Source organism: Octodon degus, unplaced genomic scaffold, assembly GCF_000260255.1.
Source record: "Octodon degus isolate 3935 unplaced genomic scaffold, OctDeg1.0 scaffold00075, whole genome shotgun sequence".
NCBI lineage: Eukaryota > Metazoa > Chordata > Mammalia > Rodentia > Octodontidae > Octodon > Octodon degus.
This window is the reverse complement of record NW_004524651.1, coordinates 701,644-720,407: the sequence shown is the minus strand read 5'-3', so window position 1 is coordinate 720,407 and position 18,764 is coordinate 701,644. Positions and strand designations below refer to the sequence as shown.

General features: G+C 45.0%; 1 protein-coding gene across 1 annotated transcript in view; it reads right to left on the bottom strand.

The window, feature by feature from the left end:
* Window positions 1-160: 160 nt before the first annotated feature.
* The window catches only part of Osbpl1a (oxysterol binding protein like 1A), a 184,185-nt gene continuing 165,581 nt past the window's right edge, over window positions 161-18,764 (bottom strand). Inside the window, exons 18-27 of the mRNA XM_004635804.2 lie at window positions 17,094-17,228; window positions 15,658-15,755; window positions 14,706-14,888; window positions 12,672-12,779; window positions 11,810-11,899; window positions 11,466-11,592; window positions 8,484-8,600; window positions 7,132-7,255; window positions 4,904-4,994; window positions 161-898 (exon numbers count right to left, since the gene is read on the bottom strand). Coding sequence (XP_004635861.1) covers window positions 796-898; window positions 4,904-4,994; window positions 7,132-7,255; window positions 8,484-8,600; window positions 11,466-11,592; window positions 11,810-11,899; window positions 12,672-12,779; window positions 14,706-14,888; window positions 15,658-15,755; window positions 17,094-17,228 — 1,176 coding nt within the window. The 3' untranslated portion in view covers window positions 161-795. The remainder of the gene's footprint in view (window positions 899-4,903; window positions 4,995-7,131; window positions 7,256-8,483; window positions 8,601-11,465; window positions 11,593-11,809; window positions 11,900-12,671; window positions 12,780-14,705; window positions 14,889-15,657; window positions 15,756-17,093; window positions 17,229-18,764) is intronic.

Genomic DNA, 18,764 nt, shown 5'->3' with positions numbered 1-18,764 from the left:
TACTTATAATACATACATGAATGCAGTTTAAACTTGCCGGTGGCAGTTGCCACTGGAAGTTGAAGCATTTAAAAATGTCATTATGTCATGATGATAATTAAAATCTTTCTAGGGCATTTGTGAATTGCTATATTTTATACATATTTGCAGTTCAAACATGTACAGTTTAAACATTTTAATGACAGTGATTATACAGAAAACTGTAAAAGTAAAGAACACTAACATAAGTAAATGAAATACCTTTTCCAGTTTAATTCTTTAGAATTTTCAAATTGGGAAGCCCTATTCAGAATATTTAGGCATTTTTTTCTTTGGGGATCAGGGATGGGATTAAATTGAGATGATTAATATGATTAAAGTCATCAATATAGTTCTTTACAAAATTACAGCCTCTATATTTGAGCACATAAACATTGTGCAGGAGAATTCTAAACATCACAGTTATAGCTAAAACATTCAAGCATGACAGCATAAAAATAGCCAAAATAAGTGGATCTGAGATTACTATATAATTCCAGAAAGCTAAAGTTACATTTAGCAACCAGAAAAAGCATCTGTTTCTTACCCCTCTATAAAATAATATTCCAAATAAGTTTATCTGGATAGGAAAATTATCATACATTTTTCCTAAGACTTCCACCATCTGTAGCACTGTGTGCCCTACCTTGTTGGGTGAAATGCATGTTATCTGGAACAGATTCTTTTAAAAGATGAGTACAAATGAAGAATAAAAATTAAAAACATAGGTTTAAGACTGATTTGTAGATTAGCCAAACACCCTGACCTGTCTGCATTTTAATAAATGTCAGGCAAATTGAAGTAGTTTCTGTCCCAGTAGCTGCCAGAGTAGATCCAGTCTTGTGCTCCACTGTAGGGATTAGGGCCTTGATGGAACCACCTGTTTAAAGAAGCCAAGAGTTACTGGGAAATAGCTCACTTGGGCACCTGCCGGTTCTCTGCATTCTGTGAGCGCTTCCAAACAAGTGCGCGTTCTCCTTAGGGAGCAGACTGAGTAGTGCTCCACCGGGCTGCAGAGCCCTGCCCAACGCAGTGAGCACAAGCGCAGGCTTCATCTTACAGCTCAGGAGCGGAACAAACGTCAGACCCGTCACGTTACTGTGAGTTCCCAAGCTAGAAACAGCACAAACTTCAATTTGATTTTCAGGACCAGGATTTTTCTGGTACCTGCCATACGTAACCTAGAGCTCTAGTCCAAATCTTCCTGGGTCTCTCTTTCCTCAATGCTGATACGGATTCTTAGGTTATTCCTAAACTTATTCCATCTTAAATCTACACTAATTTGGCAAGGTTGTCTTACTCATTTCATTGCCCACTAAAAACAAAGACCATTTTCCACAGAACGAGCTTTCTGTAGAGTAACAAATGCAAAAGTACTTCTTCAGAACATTCAGTTAAATTTGTGTCCCATTTTCTAAATAAAGGACTTACAACAGTTTTCTATATCTTTGCCATTTTGTCCAAATATTTAACAGGTAAGAGGAAGGTTAGATTTGTTTAGTCAGTCTGTATCTAGTATTACTGTTATCACTGCAGCAAGAATAAAAACACAGAAAAAAAAAAAAAGGCTTTATATTTGATTAATTCTGTGAAGGTTCAGGCCAGTCAACTCAGTGGATTAAAGTGCCTGCAAGTAGGCACAGGGGCCAGGGGTTCGATCCCTGGGTGGGGTGGCACGGGCCTGTAATCTCAGCTCTTGGGAGGCTGTAAACAGGCGAATCACTACGAGTCTGATCTAGTAGTAAGACCCTGAATACCCTGGATACCCTTCCCTAAAATAGCAAAAAAAAAAAAAAAAAAAAAAAAAAAAAAAAAAAAAAAAAAAAAAAAAAAAAAAAAAAAAAAAAAAAAAAAAAAAAAAAAAAAAAAAAAAAAAAAAACAAAAAAAAACAATTCTGTGAAGGTTCATATAGTGAATAGTCAATCAAAATTTCCAGAGCATTACATATTATTTATTAGATTTTGGGATACTTTCTAAGTAAAGTCTAGTTCACATGATCAGGATATGAGTCATTCAGACTGGATATCCTAGTAGAATGCCTTGGGAATTATTAATCGAAATCAGATTTTTTTCTGTGGTGAAATGTATACTAACTTAAGTTTCAAGAGCCTAAGTAAGCAGTACATCACTTCTGTAGGCTTAGCGAGGTCAAGTATATCAGAGAATCAGGCAACTCAGAATCCAGGCAATCCAAGATTACCAGGAATCAATGTTTCCATCACACAGCCTAGAATGGTTAGTAGCACACGACGGTCTTGTTCACGCAAAGCTCTCCAAAGACTGTCTGCGAGCCTACCTGGAGGGTGACCTGTTCTTGGGGACAGTTCAGCCAGAGCGCTGCACTGACAGGGGTCCCCAAGTGGTGGCCTGACATGGGCTGGGGGCTCTCTGTCCCCACCCAGGTCTCCTGAGCACTCCGTTCTGAAAGCCTGCGACCGACTGCTAGGATGTGGTCCTGCCTCCAAGTGCAACCCAGTTAGCTTGTCTTTCTCAAGCCTTATGTGTTTTAGAAAATGTGGAACAGGCAAGAGGAAGATTACTACCTTATTCATTGTTTCAGGACTTCAAAAATATTATACTGCACCATGCTCATGCTGTGAGAAGTTGTCACCAGTGCCCTGCCGCCCTCCCGTGCCCTCTCTGCCAAGCCCACATCTCCTGCCACTGCCTTGGGGGTGCACCCTGAGGTCTCTAAGAACACAGTTCATGGTTGTAGGCAGCCACACACCCGAGCAGGGGTCCCTTACATCTTGGAAAACTGCACCAGAACTCTTCAAGGGGGTGAAGGGAGTGGGGTTAGGGATGGCAGCGGTTAGTACGGAGAGCCAGGGCCACTTCTAGGAAATTTCTGGGTTCCACTTGTGAGGGTGTTAGCACTATGCAGAAGAAAATGGTTCTTGACAAAACTGCCCAACTCCCCCCCGTCACATGGAGCAAAATATTGTGAACTGTGCTGCTGCCTGAGAGTAGTCAGTGAGGGGCAGCCGCCCCTGCCAGGAAAGGGCGGCAGGGTCCTTGGAGGGCTCTGGAAGCACCGCGAAGGCGCGAGCCTCAGGCACAGCTCTGCTTTTACTGTCTGGCTTCTACTGAGCTGTCCAAAGGTCTTTACCAACAATCCATTGCTCAGTGGGCTTTTGCCTACACAGAACTGAAAGTGAGGCTGCACAAATAAAGGAATTAATAATTAGAAGGGCTCAGCGGCCTAAGTGCCTGCCTGGCAAGTGTGAAGAAGTTCTGGTTGTAAAGTTCTGAGTTCAATCTCTGGTACAAAAAAAAATTAAAATTAAAAGGGAACCCCACAAATGTGTGGTTTTCTGCAGGAGAGACTAGAAAGCATGATAAAATGTATCAAATCTTTTAAAAAGGGATCACAGTACAGTGGCTCTGCCTGGAAGCCTGAGCAAAGGTGGAGGTCCTAGTCGCCATCTGCTGCTTGCCAGCCCTTGCCCCAGCATGGCTCCCAGGGGACTCACGCACCTCGCTGCCTTCCTCGGTGCAGAGATGGGCTTTCCAGAGCAGCAGCTTTTAGTGTATTCTGGGCTCTGGGACCTGGCGCTTGGATGGGGGCGGGAAGGGGGTACGGCCCTGGCCCCAACCCTGGGCCGACAGCAACCCTGGCCCTGGGGCTGTACAGTCGCAGACTCTTGCAGAGTTCATCTGCACAACAGCCTTGTGCTCACACAGAGCCACTGGATGACAGGCAGAAGATCACTGCTGGTTCCAACAACCATTGTTCTTTTAGAGGCAAAAGGACTACTAAACAGCATCTCTCAGAATGTTTGGAAAATTATGTACATATTGGCTTTAATCTATTTTGTAACAATTATGGGGCAATGGCTTCTATTACATGATAATGTAAAAACTTTATGCTATTCCTATTTACAAATAATTCTACTAAATAAAAAGTGATTAATTCCTGATTTTAAAAAAAAAAAACTTTCAAAAGTCAGAAATCTCACTGCCCACTTCTGACCACTGACTGGAATCCAAGATGTTACTTTCTACCAATTTTACTTCTATCCCATAGCAGTGCCTAAATATCAGTGATGTAGGCTCAGGAGGTAGCTCGGTGGGCTAAGCACCTGCCTGGCAAGCGCACGGGCCTGGGTTCAATCCCTGGTACCACATGCCATGCTGGCGTTCGAACCCTAGGCACACCAGGCTGGCCACCAAAACCGGGCATGGTGGTGCATGCCTGTAACCCCAGCACTGGGGAGGCTGAGACAGGAGGATCACTAGGAGTCTGAACTGTGTAGCGAGACCCTGTACCAAATTAAATAAAAAGATTTAAATATCAGTGACATATGATGTAAACCAATTTGCTATAATTTCCTCACATACACAAGCAAATGCTTCTGAACGTACATTCATGCCCAAACACATACATTCTGGATTTTCCTTTCCTGGATTTTCCCTTAGGTACTAAAAGCAATTTATCTTGTTAAAAAAGAACTCTTAAAGAAAAGGACAACCTCTGACTGCATCTTCTGACAACTCAAGGAAAGGCAGCCGCACTGCAGGGCCACCTGCCCCCAAGTTCCCTAGGCACCCCCACTTTCCTGAATTTCTTCCTTTTCAGCTGTCCTCCTCCTGTCACCTTCACTGGACTACCAGCTTCCCAAAGATGAAACAGTGCATTTAATGATGCACAACTGTCAATGTAGGAGAAACGTACGTCACATTTGGAAGGGATAGGGATAGGGTTTAGTACGTGAGGACTATTCCAAGGGGGTATTCTAACCTTCCTCTTATTCTTGTCACACATAATTTTTTTGGCTTTAATACTGTATAGTCACCAGGAATAACTTGTCTCTCAGGCCTGCCCAGCCTCTGTCCACACAGTTGCTGCCTGAGGGCCGAGCCCCACCCAGCCCCAATACACACCTCGTCTTCCAGTCCTCTTCTGACTTGGACCTGTTTTTGCGAGCTGCTCTCTGTTTTTCCTCAAGCCGCTTTTTCTCTTCACTAGCTTGATCTAGATTAAGAATGTCAATTAACACAGTGAGCATGGAGAGCTACCATCTACGCTGCCCCTTGGGCAGCAGAAACCCCACAGGCAAGCAGCAAGCTAGCATTTTAGCATACAGTGAGTGGTGAGCGGTGGAGCTGGCCCTTCAGATGCCCTCATCTCTTTTGGCTTTAGCAACTTCTGCCTTCACCAAAAAACAACCTACTTATTTTTTTTCAATAATTTTATTGAGAAACAAGTAGCAATGAGACAGTTTCAAATCTGATTAGGACAGTTTCAATAATTAATACATTGCATATTGTCTTAGTGGTTATTCACTGTACAAGATGCAGACATGATATCCTGTTTATAAACATTATTAGAACAAATCTATTCAGTGAATTAAGAGAATGTAGCTCTTAATTCTTAATTAGATAGAATGTAAATCCTATTTTGAATACAAAATGGTCATTCGTTTGTATCCCTTTTGTTTAGTTTTGTCAGAGAAGGGCATTCCATTGCCATTCAAATATTGTAGGTAGGTGAATTCAGCAAAATATTCCAATATAGTCCAGTAGTCTATAATAGTAGTGGGTTTTCCATAGGACTGGCAATGTCAGAAGTTGTTGACTTGAGCCTTTAATAGCTCAGCACGTTAATATGGCTTTATTTTTTATACTTCATTTTTATACTTTTCTGCTGGATGGTTAAGACTAAGATAAAGCAAGACCTATATAATAAAAAATGTGGCTTTTGTATTTGATAAGGTCAATCAAATCCCCTCAGGATTTATCTTGAAACCCTGTACTGCAGTTTGTAGATCCTTTGTCAGTATCAGCCACGTAGATGAGTCATGGCCATTGCTTGACCAATCTGCTCTTCGTGAAAGCCTGAGAGAATGTTTTCTCTCCATGTGACTCTTCTTAGGCACACTCTACATCATCAATCACATTCCTCTGTGGCCCCATAATCTCCTTGATCAGAAAATCTGGGACACAACTGAGTTTATAGGATGTAAGGAAATAATCTTTTTTTTTGGTGGAACCAAGGATTGAACTCAGGCCCATGCACTTGCCAGGGAAGCGCTTATTCAACTGAGCCATCTCCCCGGCCCCTTAGAAGGAGTTTTTTTTTTGTTGTTGTTGTTTTTTTTGACTGCATAGGATGCTTTCAGGGCAGGTCCGGTTTGGCTTGAGGATGAGGGGATCGAACCACAATATCCTGAGCCTGACTGCTTTGTTTTGGCAGACACCTGAGCTAATGGGCAAGCCCCGAGTTTACAGGATGTTACAGTACAGGTTCTCCTATGTCCTGAGTCTTCACTGACCTTGAAAGGCTAGGGCCCAAATGTTGGCTGTCTTGCAGCCCTTCTTTTTCTCTAATTTTGGTCTGTAAACTTAGGTTGTTAACCCTCCAGAAGAGAAGCTTATTGTTATTACCCTACAACCTATAACCTGCTTATTTTTAAGGCCAAAAACATTAAGTTGAAATGCTTTATTGAAAACTTGGGTGGAAAAGTAAAGTAAATGTAAAATTATTCTAAACACTTAGACCTCACAGAACTTCAAATTCCATTCCCAAGAATATCACATAACCTTGCAGTGTGCTGTTGCTGTGTCCCACCAGGACCTCCGACACTACATGGGAAGGTCTGCTGTCCAGCGCAGGACGGGACATGGAGCAGCAGCCCTGGCCTCCAGAGGCCACTTTCCTGAGATACGGCAACCACAGTCCCTAGATACTACCATATATTTCCTGGGGAAAACTGCTCTCCCCATTTGAAGAACCACTGAGTTAAAAGAAACTGTATTCTTTAAAAATGTAGTTTCCAAAAATGTAGTTTCCGCTTTTCTTCGGAGCTCAGAGGTAAAATGTGAATTGTGATATATAAAGTGATTAGAATATGAAATTCACAGAGATGCTAAATTTCCCACCAACATGTAAGATATGCTGCTGGCTACGTGAGGTATATTATCAGGGGAGTGACACTGAATCAACAAATCTGGGTTAATGAAGTCCACTCTGATTCCCAAATTTAAAATAAGTTACTCAACTTGAATTTAAAAATGTCTGAGACTGGAAAAGCTAAGGCCTAAGGACACTAAGTCACCAGGAATGAGAGGCCATCACCCCAAAGACGACGCAGCAGCCAAGCATGCCTTACCTATTTCTCCATTCTCCATGGCCCGGATGTCAGGTCGCAACCTACAGTCAGTCTTGGGGATCACACTCTCCATTTCCTTGTCCACTTCATTCAGAACCATTGCAAAGCTAGTGAAATTATACATCTGAAAGAAGCAAGGCAGTCAGATGAATGAACGCGAACCACGGCATAAACTAAGGCACAACTCAAATGGCCCCAAGGGAGGCTGTCTGCAGTGACAGCGACCATGACTCCAATGGTCAGGCTGGTCAGCCTTCCCAGACCATGTGTCTAAATGGTTCTATTGCAGGCAGCCGAGTTAGATAGAAATATTATAGGCAGTCAGACAGGGCCAGGCCCTGGTAGGAGACAACACAGAAGATGAGATGCCTTACAACTGTGGGAGGGGCGGATGCTGCTGTTGTGAGCCAGACCTAAAGGCCAAACAAATGCTAAATGAGTAGCACCTGGGAGTGATATTCTAAATAGGTATCAATCACCTGGAAAGACCCAAGTGAGTACTAGCCCAACCCCCAACAGAAAGAGACCCTATCCCGCATGCCAACCTCCAACAGGAAAAGACCCTGTCCCATATGTAATCCCATTGGTTGACCATAGTTTTGTCCCACCTCCTGCCCACCTTAGCGAGTTCCCATTCTCTCTACCTTAGCCTCACATGGTTTTACACTATAAAAGTCCCTGGAAGAGACAATTTCCTGGGGGGAACTACCTGCTCGGCCCCCCTCCTGTCCCTCTCTTGGACAGGAGCTGTCTTTCTCTCAATAAATATATTCTGCTCATAACCTCCATTTGTTCCTAAAATTCATTCTTCGGTTTTAGAGAACACGAACTCGTGCAGGTCAGGTTGGGAGATTGTTTTTCTCTGTCATTTGGAGGTTCCTTGTATGGTTTGGAGGTCACCCACCCAAGACCAGTTTTTCTCCCTGTATCAGTTCCATCCAATCTGCACCACCTATTGGTATTCACACCCTGGCAGTCTGAATGAGGTCCTCATAGGTTACACAGCCTCTGTCAACTAAGCAGAACTATAACCAACAACACCATTGCTTTTTCTCTATTAAACTCTCATTGGGCATGGAGATTTTATACTGGTGAGATACAGCCTCTGCTTGGACATGACGACTGTCCCACTGGGTGGCTTGCACAGCCTTGCAGGTATGACCCCATCCTGCACATGTTAGCCAGGGTTGGGCTTATTCTAAATGACTACTATAGAGCCACTGGGCCTCAAATATGTGGGTCCTCTAGGCAGGGAGGAAAGTAGCCGAGGAGGTCAGCAGGGGACAACAGATGCCAACCAGTGACAACCTGGCTACAGTTCAGTGCTGCCTGGCAAAGGGCCCTGGGCTCACCTGGGCAGAGTTTGGAGGCCGGGGGGCTATCCGCCACAGGAGGACGCTGCCGGGGATGACAAACACGCTCTCGGAGTCTGGCATAGGCATTTCATCAGACTCCTCCGAAGTGCTCATCTACAAGATAGCCAGTGGATGGCCTTCAGTAAAGGCTTTTAAAACACACATATGTACCTAGAAACTACAAAATCATCTCACTTTATCACATCCCATGAGAAAATTAGCTATGTGAGGGCAGAGACAGCCAGCCTCCTCTTTTCCTGCTGAAGAGTGCTATCTTCGTTTGCTCAAAGGCTTGGCAGAAGGTTCCTTGCTGGCTGCAGGAAGCAGCTCAGGCCAAAGCCCTGCTACCCAGAGACACAGAGGCCCTCAGAGGCTCCTGCTTGTGCTCAAGGGCCAGCCAGGCCTGGGGCCACCCGCTCCTGCCAAAATGCATCTGCTCTCCAGGAAGTCATGGAGACGGCGTGTGCTGGCACAACCCAGAATGTGATGGTCCAAGAGGACTTGGCTTAAGCCACGGAATTGTCCAAGATTTTACCCCACTCATCTTGAGGAGGTCGCTGCTCATTGTGGAAGAGGGCCCAGCCGGTTTACGGGCTGTGTACCTTTGGGAGACACCTAAGCCTTCCAGAGCCACAGCACTAGAATCAAACCAGAAACCAGAGAGGGGCGGCCCAGGAGGCCTACAGATGCATACTGCCCAGGCGGGGACAGCCTCCACCTCAGACGAGTGTGAGTAGTAAATGCAGGCTGGGAGCTCCTGAACAAGGGCGCAGGCCAGGAGGTCCTGAAGGCTGCAAGTGGAGAGAGGCTGAAGAAGGGATCTCCTGGGTGGGCTGCTCTGTCCACTGCTGGAGCAGCAGACAGACCAGCAGGCCGCTGGCATGCTAGACGGGACGACCAGCTGCCGTGGCCTTCCATCCTGACCTCCTGCATATACAGGAGGGCGCAAGAGTGTCGTGAGCCCCAGCGGCTATGTTATCAGTGTCAAATGCACTTAAGGCATCAGTATTATCTTGTTATTATGTGTTTTTAAAGCTTCTGCTTTTTCGAGAGAAAAATAACTCCCTTAAGTAATTATGGAGTAAGTTCAGCACATGCCAGAAGGCCAGAGACAGACCAGAATAGCCTGACTGCTGCGGTGCTTACACAGGAGTGAGCCAGACAGAGCCGCTCCTAAATGTCCGCAAAACTACAAGAAGATGCCCCCTCGTGCGCCCTAGCTAACCCTACCAGTGATGGGATACCAGTAAGGATCACGAATGCAACCCCCAAAAAGAAAACCTAGACAGCTGTTAGAAAATGGAGCCAAAGGCTGGGTCAGCTGGGCCCTGACTCGGGGTAACCAGGGAAGCCCACAGCTGTATATGCACAGGGCTCCTGGCTTTGGGGGAACGCCCATGTTCTAGTATCACAGGTAACCAATCAACCAATTAACTGGTTCAAACTTCAATCTGTTTCTGGTTTGAGCCTCTGTAAGAAGGGGCCACTAATGCTGAGGCCTTAAGTGCATTTGACACTGCTCCTCAGCTTCCTGTGCTTGGGGGTGAGTTCAGGAACTGTGGAGACTCACACGGGGAAAGGGACTGGACAAGGAGGAAAGCCTGAGGGGAAGGCCACGTTTCTACAAAGACTGATGGCACCCCTGGGGATATCTCCTGGGGCTCTGCCAACACCCTCTGCTGTCCTCATTCCGTATAGGAGGGCTGGGTGACAAGCGTGCCATGAGGGTGTCTGGCACGCCGACTTCTCTTGGCAGGACTGCAGCCACAGAATGGGCCCGGGTCTCAGGACGCTGCTTTCTTGCCTAGCCCCTTGGGCTTCCTGACAGCCTCAGAGAACGGGCGGCACACCTCACTGAGTAAGGCAAAGGCAGGCAGGGACAGGGGCTGTGAGGAGGAAGGCAGGACTGTCACAGCTGAGGGAAACAAAGGAAAAGGCCAGAGCCTCGGGAAAGCAGCCCTGGCCACAGCCCTTGGCCTTGGGAACTTAGCTCAGTTTACAAACACACACAACTAACAGAACTTCTACCTTTGAGGTTTTGAAATGTGGGCTTCTAACACTTTTCAGATGCAGAAGCAATAGGGGAGCGCCTTGGAGCTGGGGTGTGATGTGAGGCCAGGGACCTGCATTCCTAGCGAGCTGCCAAGCCAAGGATTCCCACCAGCAGGAAGGACTGTCAGTCTTGCTTTAGGTGAAGGCTCTTCTGAGCCCTTTCCATCTGTTAACGAACAAGTAGGTCCTGCTCTAAGCCCCCTTTTACAATGAAGGTCCTGAGGCTGACAGAGCCAGAGCCAGGGCCAGGACCACCCCAAAATGGTGGACAGGATTCTAACCCAAGAGCTCGTGCTGGGACCCTTTCCCTGGTTAATGACAGGAGTCAATCCTCAAACAAGTGCCTCTTGTCCAAGCAGCTGCGCTCGTTTCTTCCCGAGAGGAGAAGATGGGTCTGCTGAGTAAGGGCCAGCCTGGGGCGAAGGGGAGTCCCGGGGGCACTGCCTGCCCTACAAACAGCACATCACTAGGCAGAGAGCCCAGCAATGGCACCAGGGCTGACTGGCCCTGACTGCAGTGGTGCAGTGGTAGTAAACAAGCCAACAGACAGCGCAGCAGGAAAATATGAGGCTTCATTCAGGACGACGCCTCACCTATTCAACCTACCACACCGAACCCCAACTTTCCACAGCCACGCCCACTACATCAGAGCCACACAGAGACCTACCCTACTGTAAAAGTGGCACAAGCTACTTTCTGTGCAGGGTCATGCCAAATGCTTGCGACTAAGGCACATATTTGCTCATTAAAAAAATGCAAGAAGAAGTGCACCCATTAGCAACACTAAAAACAAAATGTCAACCAGTGCCTCTAGCGAGCTGCCAAGGGGAGCTTGGCTGTGCCTCTAGCAGGCTACCTCCGAAAGGGTCAGCACGAATGTAAGAATGCAGTTATTCCTTGATACTGCCTTATAGTATGTTTGTGTACCTGTTTGCTGTTCTTCTTCTCTTCAGTGTTTTTCTTATCATTTTTTTTGTAAGCCTCGAAGGTGGCCGGGTCTACACTGTACAGACACTCTGTCCACCTCCCGTACAGTGCGCAGAGCTTCTTTTTGCTGTTAAGAGAGTGATGTGTAGTCAACAATTAAGCTAGTGTTCTGTAATCGAGTATTAATATCACGATTCTTGTGAATCAAATTCTTAAGACACAGACATTTCCTTACAGGAGATCCTTCTGTCAGAATACTAGTTTCCTAGTTTATGGCAGCAGGGTTTAATATTGACATCTTGCAAACAATATCTACCCTACTTAACATTTGAAACAAACTTTACCTTTTATCTTGAATGTAGCCTTCAACTTTGTGTAACTCCTTACCAAAGAGGCCACAGGGCTTAAAATTCAGCACACATTTGTCGCCAGTTCTGAGAAGGAAATAGGAAGTTCAGATTACCATGACTACGCAATGCCACAGAAGCAGCAGAGCAAATGCAGTAATCATGACAGCCCTTCTGGGCCAGGGGCCGGGTACTGATTCTCTGTACCTTCCCGGCCCACACAGGTACTTTCTTGTCAGTCAGTACCACCATAAAAAAGGGATGTGGGGCTCGCTGTGAAGAGCATCTTGCCTGAATTCCCAAGGCCCAATTCGAACCTAGAAGCTTTTATATGCTCCCTTACCTACGGAGTAAGTGAAATGCTGCCCTATGACCTCAATAACACAAAGGAAACAGTATCTGGAAAATGGGCTCAGTTTGGAATTAAAATTCAGAGCCTGGAGAAGCTCAGGATTCACGCCATCTTCCTTAACGAGGAGTATCAGTGAATGCTACTCATCAAACGAATGGGCTTCTTAAGCACTCAGCAGTTATACTGCCAATGTGTTGGGCTGGGGTTGGGACTGGGACTGGGATTGGGGTTGGAGCTGGGGTTTGGTTTGGTCGGCCTGGTTTGGTTTGGTTTTCTGGTGAGACAGAGTGCTGCTAAATTGCCCGAGGTAGCCACAAATTTGCCATCCTCCTGCTTCAGGAGGGGGCGTAGCTAAGTAAGGACTGTAGGCGTTTACCACTACATCCAACTTATCACCTGATTCTTAAATTTTCACTGGACTCCACTAAAGGCTTTTTAATAATAAAGACCACTGAAATGGTTGAATGAAAACTGATGTGACAGGTTAAGTACTGAGAAGCACCTTACTTGTGGTTTGTGATTTCCACGTTGCCATACTGCTCGATCCAGAGTTTGCCCACAATGATATTGTGCACACAGCAGGTAGGGTTTGTCCACGTATATGCTTCATTGTGTCTATTAAAAAATCCACACAAAACCAGAGAAATAAGTGACATGCGTCATTTTGTTGGAAATGCTTCAGAATAACCAATCAGGCTTCCCTGCTGGATCTAAACTCTAAAACAAGCATCAATTTTTTTTTTTTTTTTTGTTTTGTTTTCTTTTCAAATGGAGTGTTGCTATGTTGCCCAGGCTGACTGCAAGCTTCTGGGCTCCAGGGATCCTCCTGCCTCAGTCCCTCCAAGTAGCTGGGCTACAAGTACACACCAGTATACCTGGGTTATTCTCACTTTAAAAGAAAAAAAAAAAGCTTGAAAAATCATTCTATACTTCTGCCACGCTCCAAATAAACTATATACAGACTGAGTATCCCTAGTCTGAAAATTTGAAATCTAAAACTTGCAAAGACCAACAAATACTCAAAGAAATTTAGATTTTGGAGTATTTTGGATTTCAAATTAGGGGTGTTCAACGGGTAAGTCTATGTAAGGATATATTCTCAAATCCAAGAAAACCCCAAATCTGAAATACTTCTGATTACAAGCATTGAATATAAGTGAGAAACAGGCAAATAGGCACAGGCAAACAGAACTAACTTATAGATACACCTTATCTGCTTTAAAGCACAGATGCTCATATAGGGCTCTACATCAAAAAACTTTTGTCTTATGAGCTACATAAAAATGAGGACAGTTAATCTTATGATAAGGTACACTTGTAACTACTTTGATAATGGTGCATTTTATGTCTGTTTTTTTTTTTTTTACAAGCATTCCAGGTAGGGAATAGTCAAGCAATATATAACCATTTTAAGCATTCCAAAGTAACATGAAATGTTCTAAGAGTGTTAATACACGTACAGATCTGTGTAATCACAGATAAAATCAAATACAGAACAACTGGATCATCTGCCAAAGACCTGCTTCCGCTGTCACCAGTGGGTCAAACTCTCCTCCATTCCTAATCTCTGCGTTCTTAACTCATCCCTAATCGTTACACAGCTGATCTGTTTTGCAGTGTTGCTGTGTTCTGCCTTCTGCAGGATGTGAAGTGAATGGGAAGATCCGGTATGCAACCTTTTGAGGTTAGCTTAGTCTACATTATGCAACTGCAATGTGTGTTCTTCCATGTGACACTAACGCATTCTTGGTTGTGTGCAGTGCATGCTTTGGGGAAAGGGGCAGAGTAAAAAGGTCCTTTCCCCTGCTCGTTCCACCTCCCCACAACCTCTGATCAGACAGGGCGGATTCTGATCTGGCTCTGCTTCCAGTTCTCGGACTTCTTATTCCGACTCGGAAGCAGAGAAATGGGAGGAAGAGCAGAACTCTCACTGCGTGCCGACTTGGGTCCTCTGACCATTTCTCTCCCCAGCCTGTCTGGCCTTCTTCACTGTCCACAGTCCTGGGACGTGGGCTTTCGGTCTGTCCAGGGTGTCCAGCTGGAATCAGTGGAAGAGGACAGGTGTGCCTTCTTACAAAAACTGCCTTTGAATGTAAAGCTGACCTGGTAAAGGGGAGAACTCCTAACCTCCTAGTCTAACACACGCAGCACAGTGTTGCTCAAGGTGATTCGCTGTGAGTAAAATATTGGTACCAGGACGTACAGACACTTAGTGTACAGGAACTTCCACAGAGTTAATGATTAACTCCATCTTACAACAGATCCAAACACCAGGGTCAAACAGCAAGACAATCTCTTTTATTGCAGTGCTCAAGACTGAACCCAGGGCTTTGTGTTCAAGTGCTCTACCACTGAGCTACAGCCTCTACCCAACACAGACTTTTTACAGCACTTAGACTAACAATGGTAAACACTTAACACTTGGTAAACACTGGTGCTTTCAGAGTCTCCAACTTGTGAACAATGAGGTCAGGTGTGTGCGGCTGGGTACACCCTTCCCAGTGCATGAGCAGGAAAGGTGAACGGCCTGACTGCACTTACTCAAGCAGCTCCAAGGTGATGGTCCCTTTCGGCTCTGCTTCTACACTCTTCCCCCAGAACTTCAGTTTCGGATAGATGGAGCCATGAAAGACGAAATCATTGTTCAACCCTTCAGCGTGAAATGCACTGATTGGGGGGTGATGGCTGACCTGCTCAGAGATGAGTCTGAATCCAAGGTCATCTCTTAAGAGTAAGGAAAGGAAGATCATTATTAATTACACCACTGGATGTGTACATTAGTGCCATTTCAGTCAAAAAGCAATTAAAATATTAAAGAAACAGGTTTGATAAAGTACATAATTCTTTCTCACCCTGATGAAAGAACAGCTTCATACATGATAAACCATACAAATACAACCCAGACACATCTTGCAAACAAGATGATATAGAGAAATTAGAGTCAAATCAATTCGCCTAATTGAATATAAGTGAGAAACAGGCAAATAGGCACAGGCAAACAGAACTAACTTATAGATACACCTTATCTGCTTTAAAGCACAGATGCTCATATAGGGCTCTACATCAAAAAACTTTTGTCTTATGAGCTACATAAAAATGAGGACAGTTAATCTTATGATCAGGTACACTTGTAACTACTTTGATAATGGTGCATTTTATGTCTGTTTCCATATATATATATATATATATATATATATATATATTTTTTTTTTTTTTTTTTTTTTTTTTTTTGCGGAACTGGTGATTGAACTCAGATCCTTGCGTTTGCCAGTCAAGCGTTTATCCTACTGAGCCATCTCCCTGGCCCCTCTGTTTCCGTATTTCTGACAGTCTTTAAAATCCTAAATTTCAAGAAATACATTGAAACTCTTCACTTCTTGCATGCACACAGAACTGTCTGGAGGTAGCCAAAATGTGTTTTCTCTCTTCACTGAAGAACGACATAGATCATGTAAGTTCACCCATCCCCTTGACATGGAATCAAAGAGCTCACCGAACTAATTCGTAGGTTTCCCCCAGAAGTGGGTTGAAGGGCTTCCCGGTCCGCTCCCACTGAGAGGCGACAGCAGACACCGCAAATGCAGCTACACACTGTGGGGCAGACAGGGCACAAGTTACAGAGAGCCTGGCACCCTCTTTCTCTCAAGACGGGAGTGTGCTGAGAAAGTAACTGACAAAATCATTCTGAGGTGGTTTAATTTTTTCAGTTTTTACTATGGCTGTACAAACAACATAGTGACTTGGATATTTATAAGGAAAAGTACCATGTCTGTTCCTACAGGGCGAGACCCAAACACGGCATTTATAACACCCTAGGAATGCTACAAATTCTCATGAGGCTTTTTAGAAGCTCTCAAACCAACTTACTTTTAATACACTTAAACTTTTTTAAAGGACGACAGTTCACCAGTATCAGATGGGAATGAGTTCCAACAGCACCCTCAGATGCCAAAATCTGAGGGCGCTCAAGTCTCACAAAATGCTGCAGTATTTGCATGTAACCTACACATCCTCCCTTCTGTACTGCTCATCTCTATTAATATCTAATGCAATATACATAGTTATCCTGTGCTGTTTATGGAATAATTACTGTGTGTTCGAGCTTGATTTAATTTGGGGAACCCAGGGATACGGAAAGCCAACCGTACATCACATTTGCGGAGGGGAGGACCTCAACAATTTAATTGGTGTGAAAGCCAGTGAGGTTAGGAAAAGTCAATTCATATACATGAAAGAGTAAAATGCAGGTTAGAATGCCATCACTTTGCATCGCGCTGCCTCTGTTTCAGCCAGCCATGTGTACCACATAGTCATTTCTATTCAGGAGAAACATCAAAAGTTCGATTCCTTGCTGGCTTGCTTGAACACACAGGCACGCGTGTACACAGGTACAGGCACACAAATGCAAAGATGTACGCGTGTCTATTCACTCCTTCCTAGAAACTTCTTGAGATCTGGGGATGGATGGATGAGGGAGGGGAAAGGTGGGAAGGAAAGAAAGGAGAACTCAAGATGCCACCTGCACAGTAACAGTTCCCCAGGATGCATGCATTCGTATGTAATGCAAATATCCACTAAGAGGGTGGGGAGAGAAGTTTCTTATGCAGGCTGCACAGAAATGGCCTCCCTCTGCTAACACAATGCAACGTTCCACAGTGACGACACAGAAACAGCTCGCAATATTAAGCATGGCGTGACCACCTCCTGCTTTTTCTGAAATTCCCACTGGCCTGCCATGGTGCTGGCATTCTAGGGATGGGGTGGACACAGGGACCGCTAAGCATGTGGATGACATGCCCAGGACATTTCCCACTGTGGCACTGGACTTCGCTGCCCTTGTCCTGCGTTCCTTTAGGGTGGCTGGGGAAGAGCGTGGGGGACAAGTCTCGAAGACAGCTCATCTTTCCCAGTGCCTCCTTGATAACATACCTGCATCCTTTCCACAGGGTCAGAAAATGAGCTGGCCTTGTGGATGAGGTAAGTGTGCTCCATATATTCAGTTAGTCGTTGGAGGAAGCTCAAAGGCTCATTAAATATAACTGGCATGGTGATCTTGGAGAGTTCCTATTTAACAAGAAAACAACTATTATGGCCAAAATATAAAGCAAACCAGTCTTTGCTATCTTTACATAACAAATTTCTAGAAAGTAAGTAACAGAAAATTAAGCTACAGAAAGTCGTAGCCCATAAAATTTAATCAACATCAGTTCAATTTCACAAATCTTTGCAGAGCACCTAAAAATATGCAGTGTGTTCTTCTAGACCTTGGTGGAAATACAAAGAGCACCCAACACTCTCCTTGGATTTGTGGAGAGCACAAGCTAGAGGTGAGTCTGCTGAGATCAGACTTAGGAAATGACAGTTAACAGTGATGGGGACACAGCTAAAGTCTCCATGCTGGTGTTAACACAAGTGTCACGGGTGAGGCTGAAAGGCAGCTCTAGTGCCTGTTACTATGTAAACACACCGAAACCGAATCCAGTGTAGACTTGGCTTTCCCACTCAGAGACCGGACAGACTCCCCCCTAGTTCACAGCTTTCCCCTCTAACGAGCTGACTCTAACTGCTTCTTCTGTGTCTCTCAAAGGAGGCCTTAGAGAACTCTCTCCACTCCTTGCAGGAGTGCTGAGCTGCCTGAAGTCTGCAGCTGCAGACCAGAATCGCTGCTCAAGTAAACTCATCACAATTTCCAGTGCTAGCTCATGCCTAGTTTCTCTCTTAAGAGTGGCTAAGGACCAACCACATATACCATTTTTGTGGGTAATTTTCCAAACAAAATTTGAGACGGATTTTAGCTGACACTGCTGAGATTTTCCTGACCATATCTCTGGTATCAACTGTGAACAAGAGTACTTTTGCATTTTACAGAATGGTTTTAAGTTTTGTCTGCAAGAAGGGCACTATGGTAACGAATAACCAAACCTCTCAAAACCAGCTTAGAGTGCACAGGGCTCTCTCACTGAGGCTGCAACCTTTCTGCTCCGTTCATTGTGTGCTGTCACCAGCCTCAGTTCCTCTCGAAAATTTATCTTCCTCGTCTCGGGACTATTCTGATGGGCTTCTTACGCTTATACTTCTCCCTTGGGAATCTGCTCTCTCGTGAGTCTTCCTGTCAGCCGCCTGTCCTGAGGTGCGATCTAGGCCACTGTTCTGACCCCTCCCAGGCCACTTCTACAGATCTGCGTGATGAAAGATAACATGCCTTTCCCCAAACTGTAACCAGGCGTTACCATACAACCTTAAGAACACAGGCGGACGGGGCAGCTCAGCCTAACTGAAAGAAATGCCTAACTTGCTGCTGCCTCACTGGAGAGGTGAGGGAGAACAGGAGCCTATCGTAGAGAGAGAAAGCTCACCTATGTACATCCTGAAATGCCATGAACCCTGGAGATTCACTATCAGGACAAGCCAAGACATGACTACTTGAAATGACCAGGCTCCTTTTCTTTTACCTAAAAAATACCACTTTCGTTTTTCTTTAAAACAGACAATGGGGCCGGGGAGATGGCTCAGTAGCATAAGCGCTTCCCTGGCAAGCACAAGGGTCTGAGTTCAATCCCCGGTTCTGCCAAAAAAAAAAAATCCCAAAAAAACAAAAAA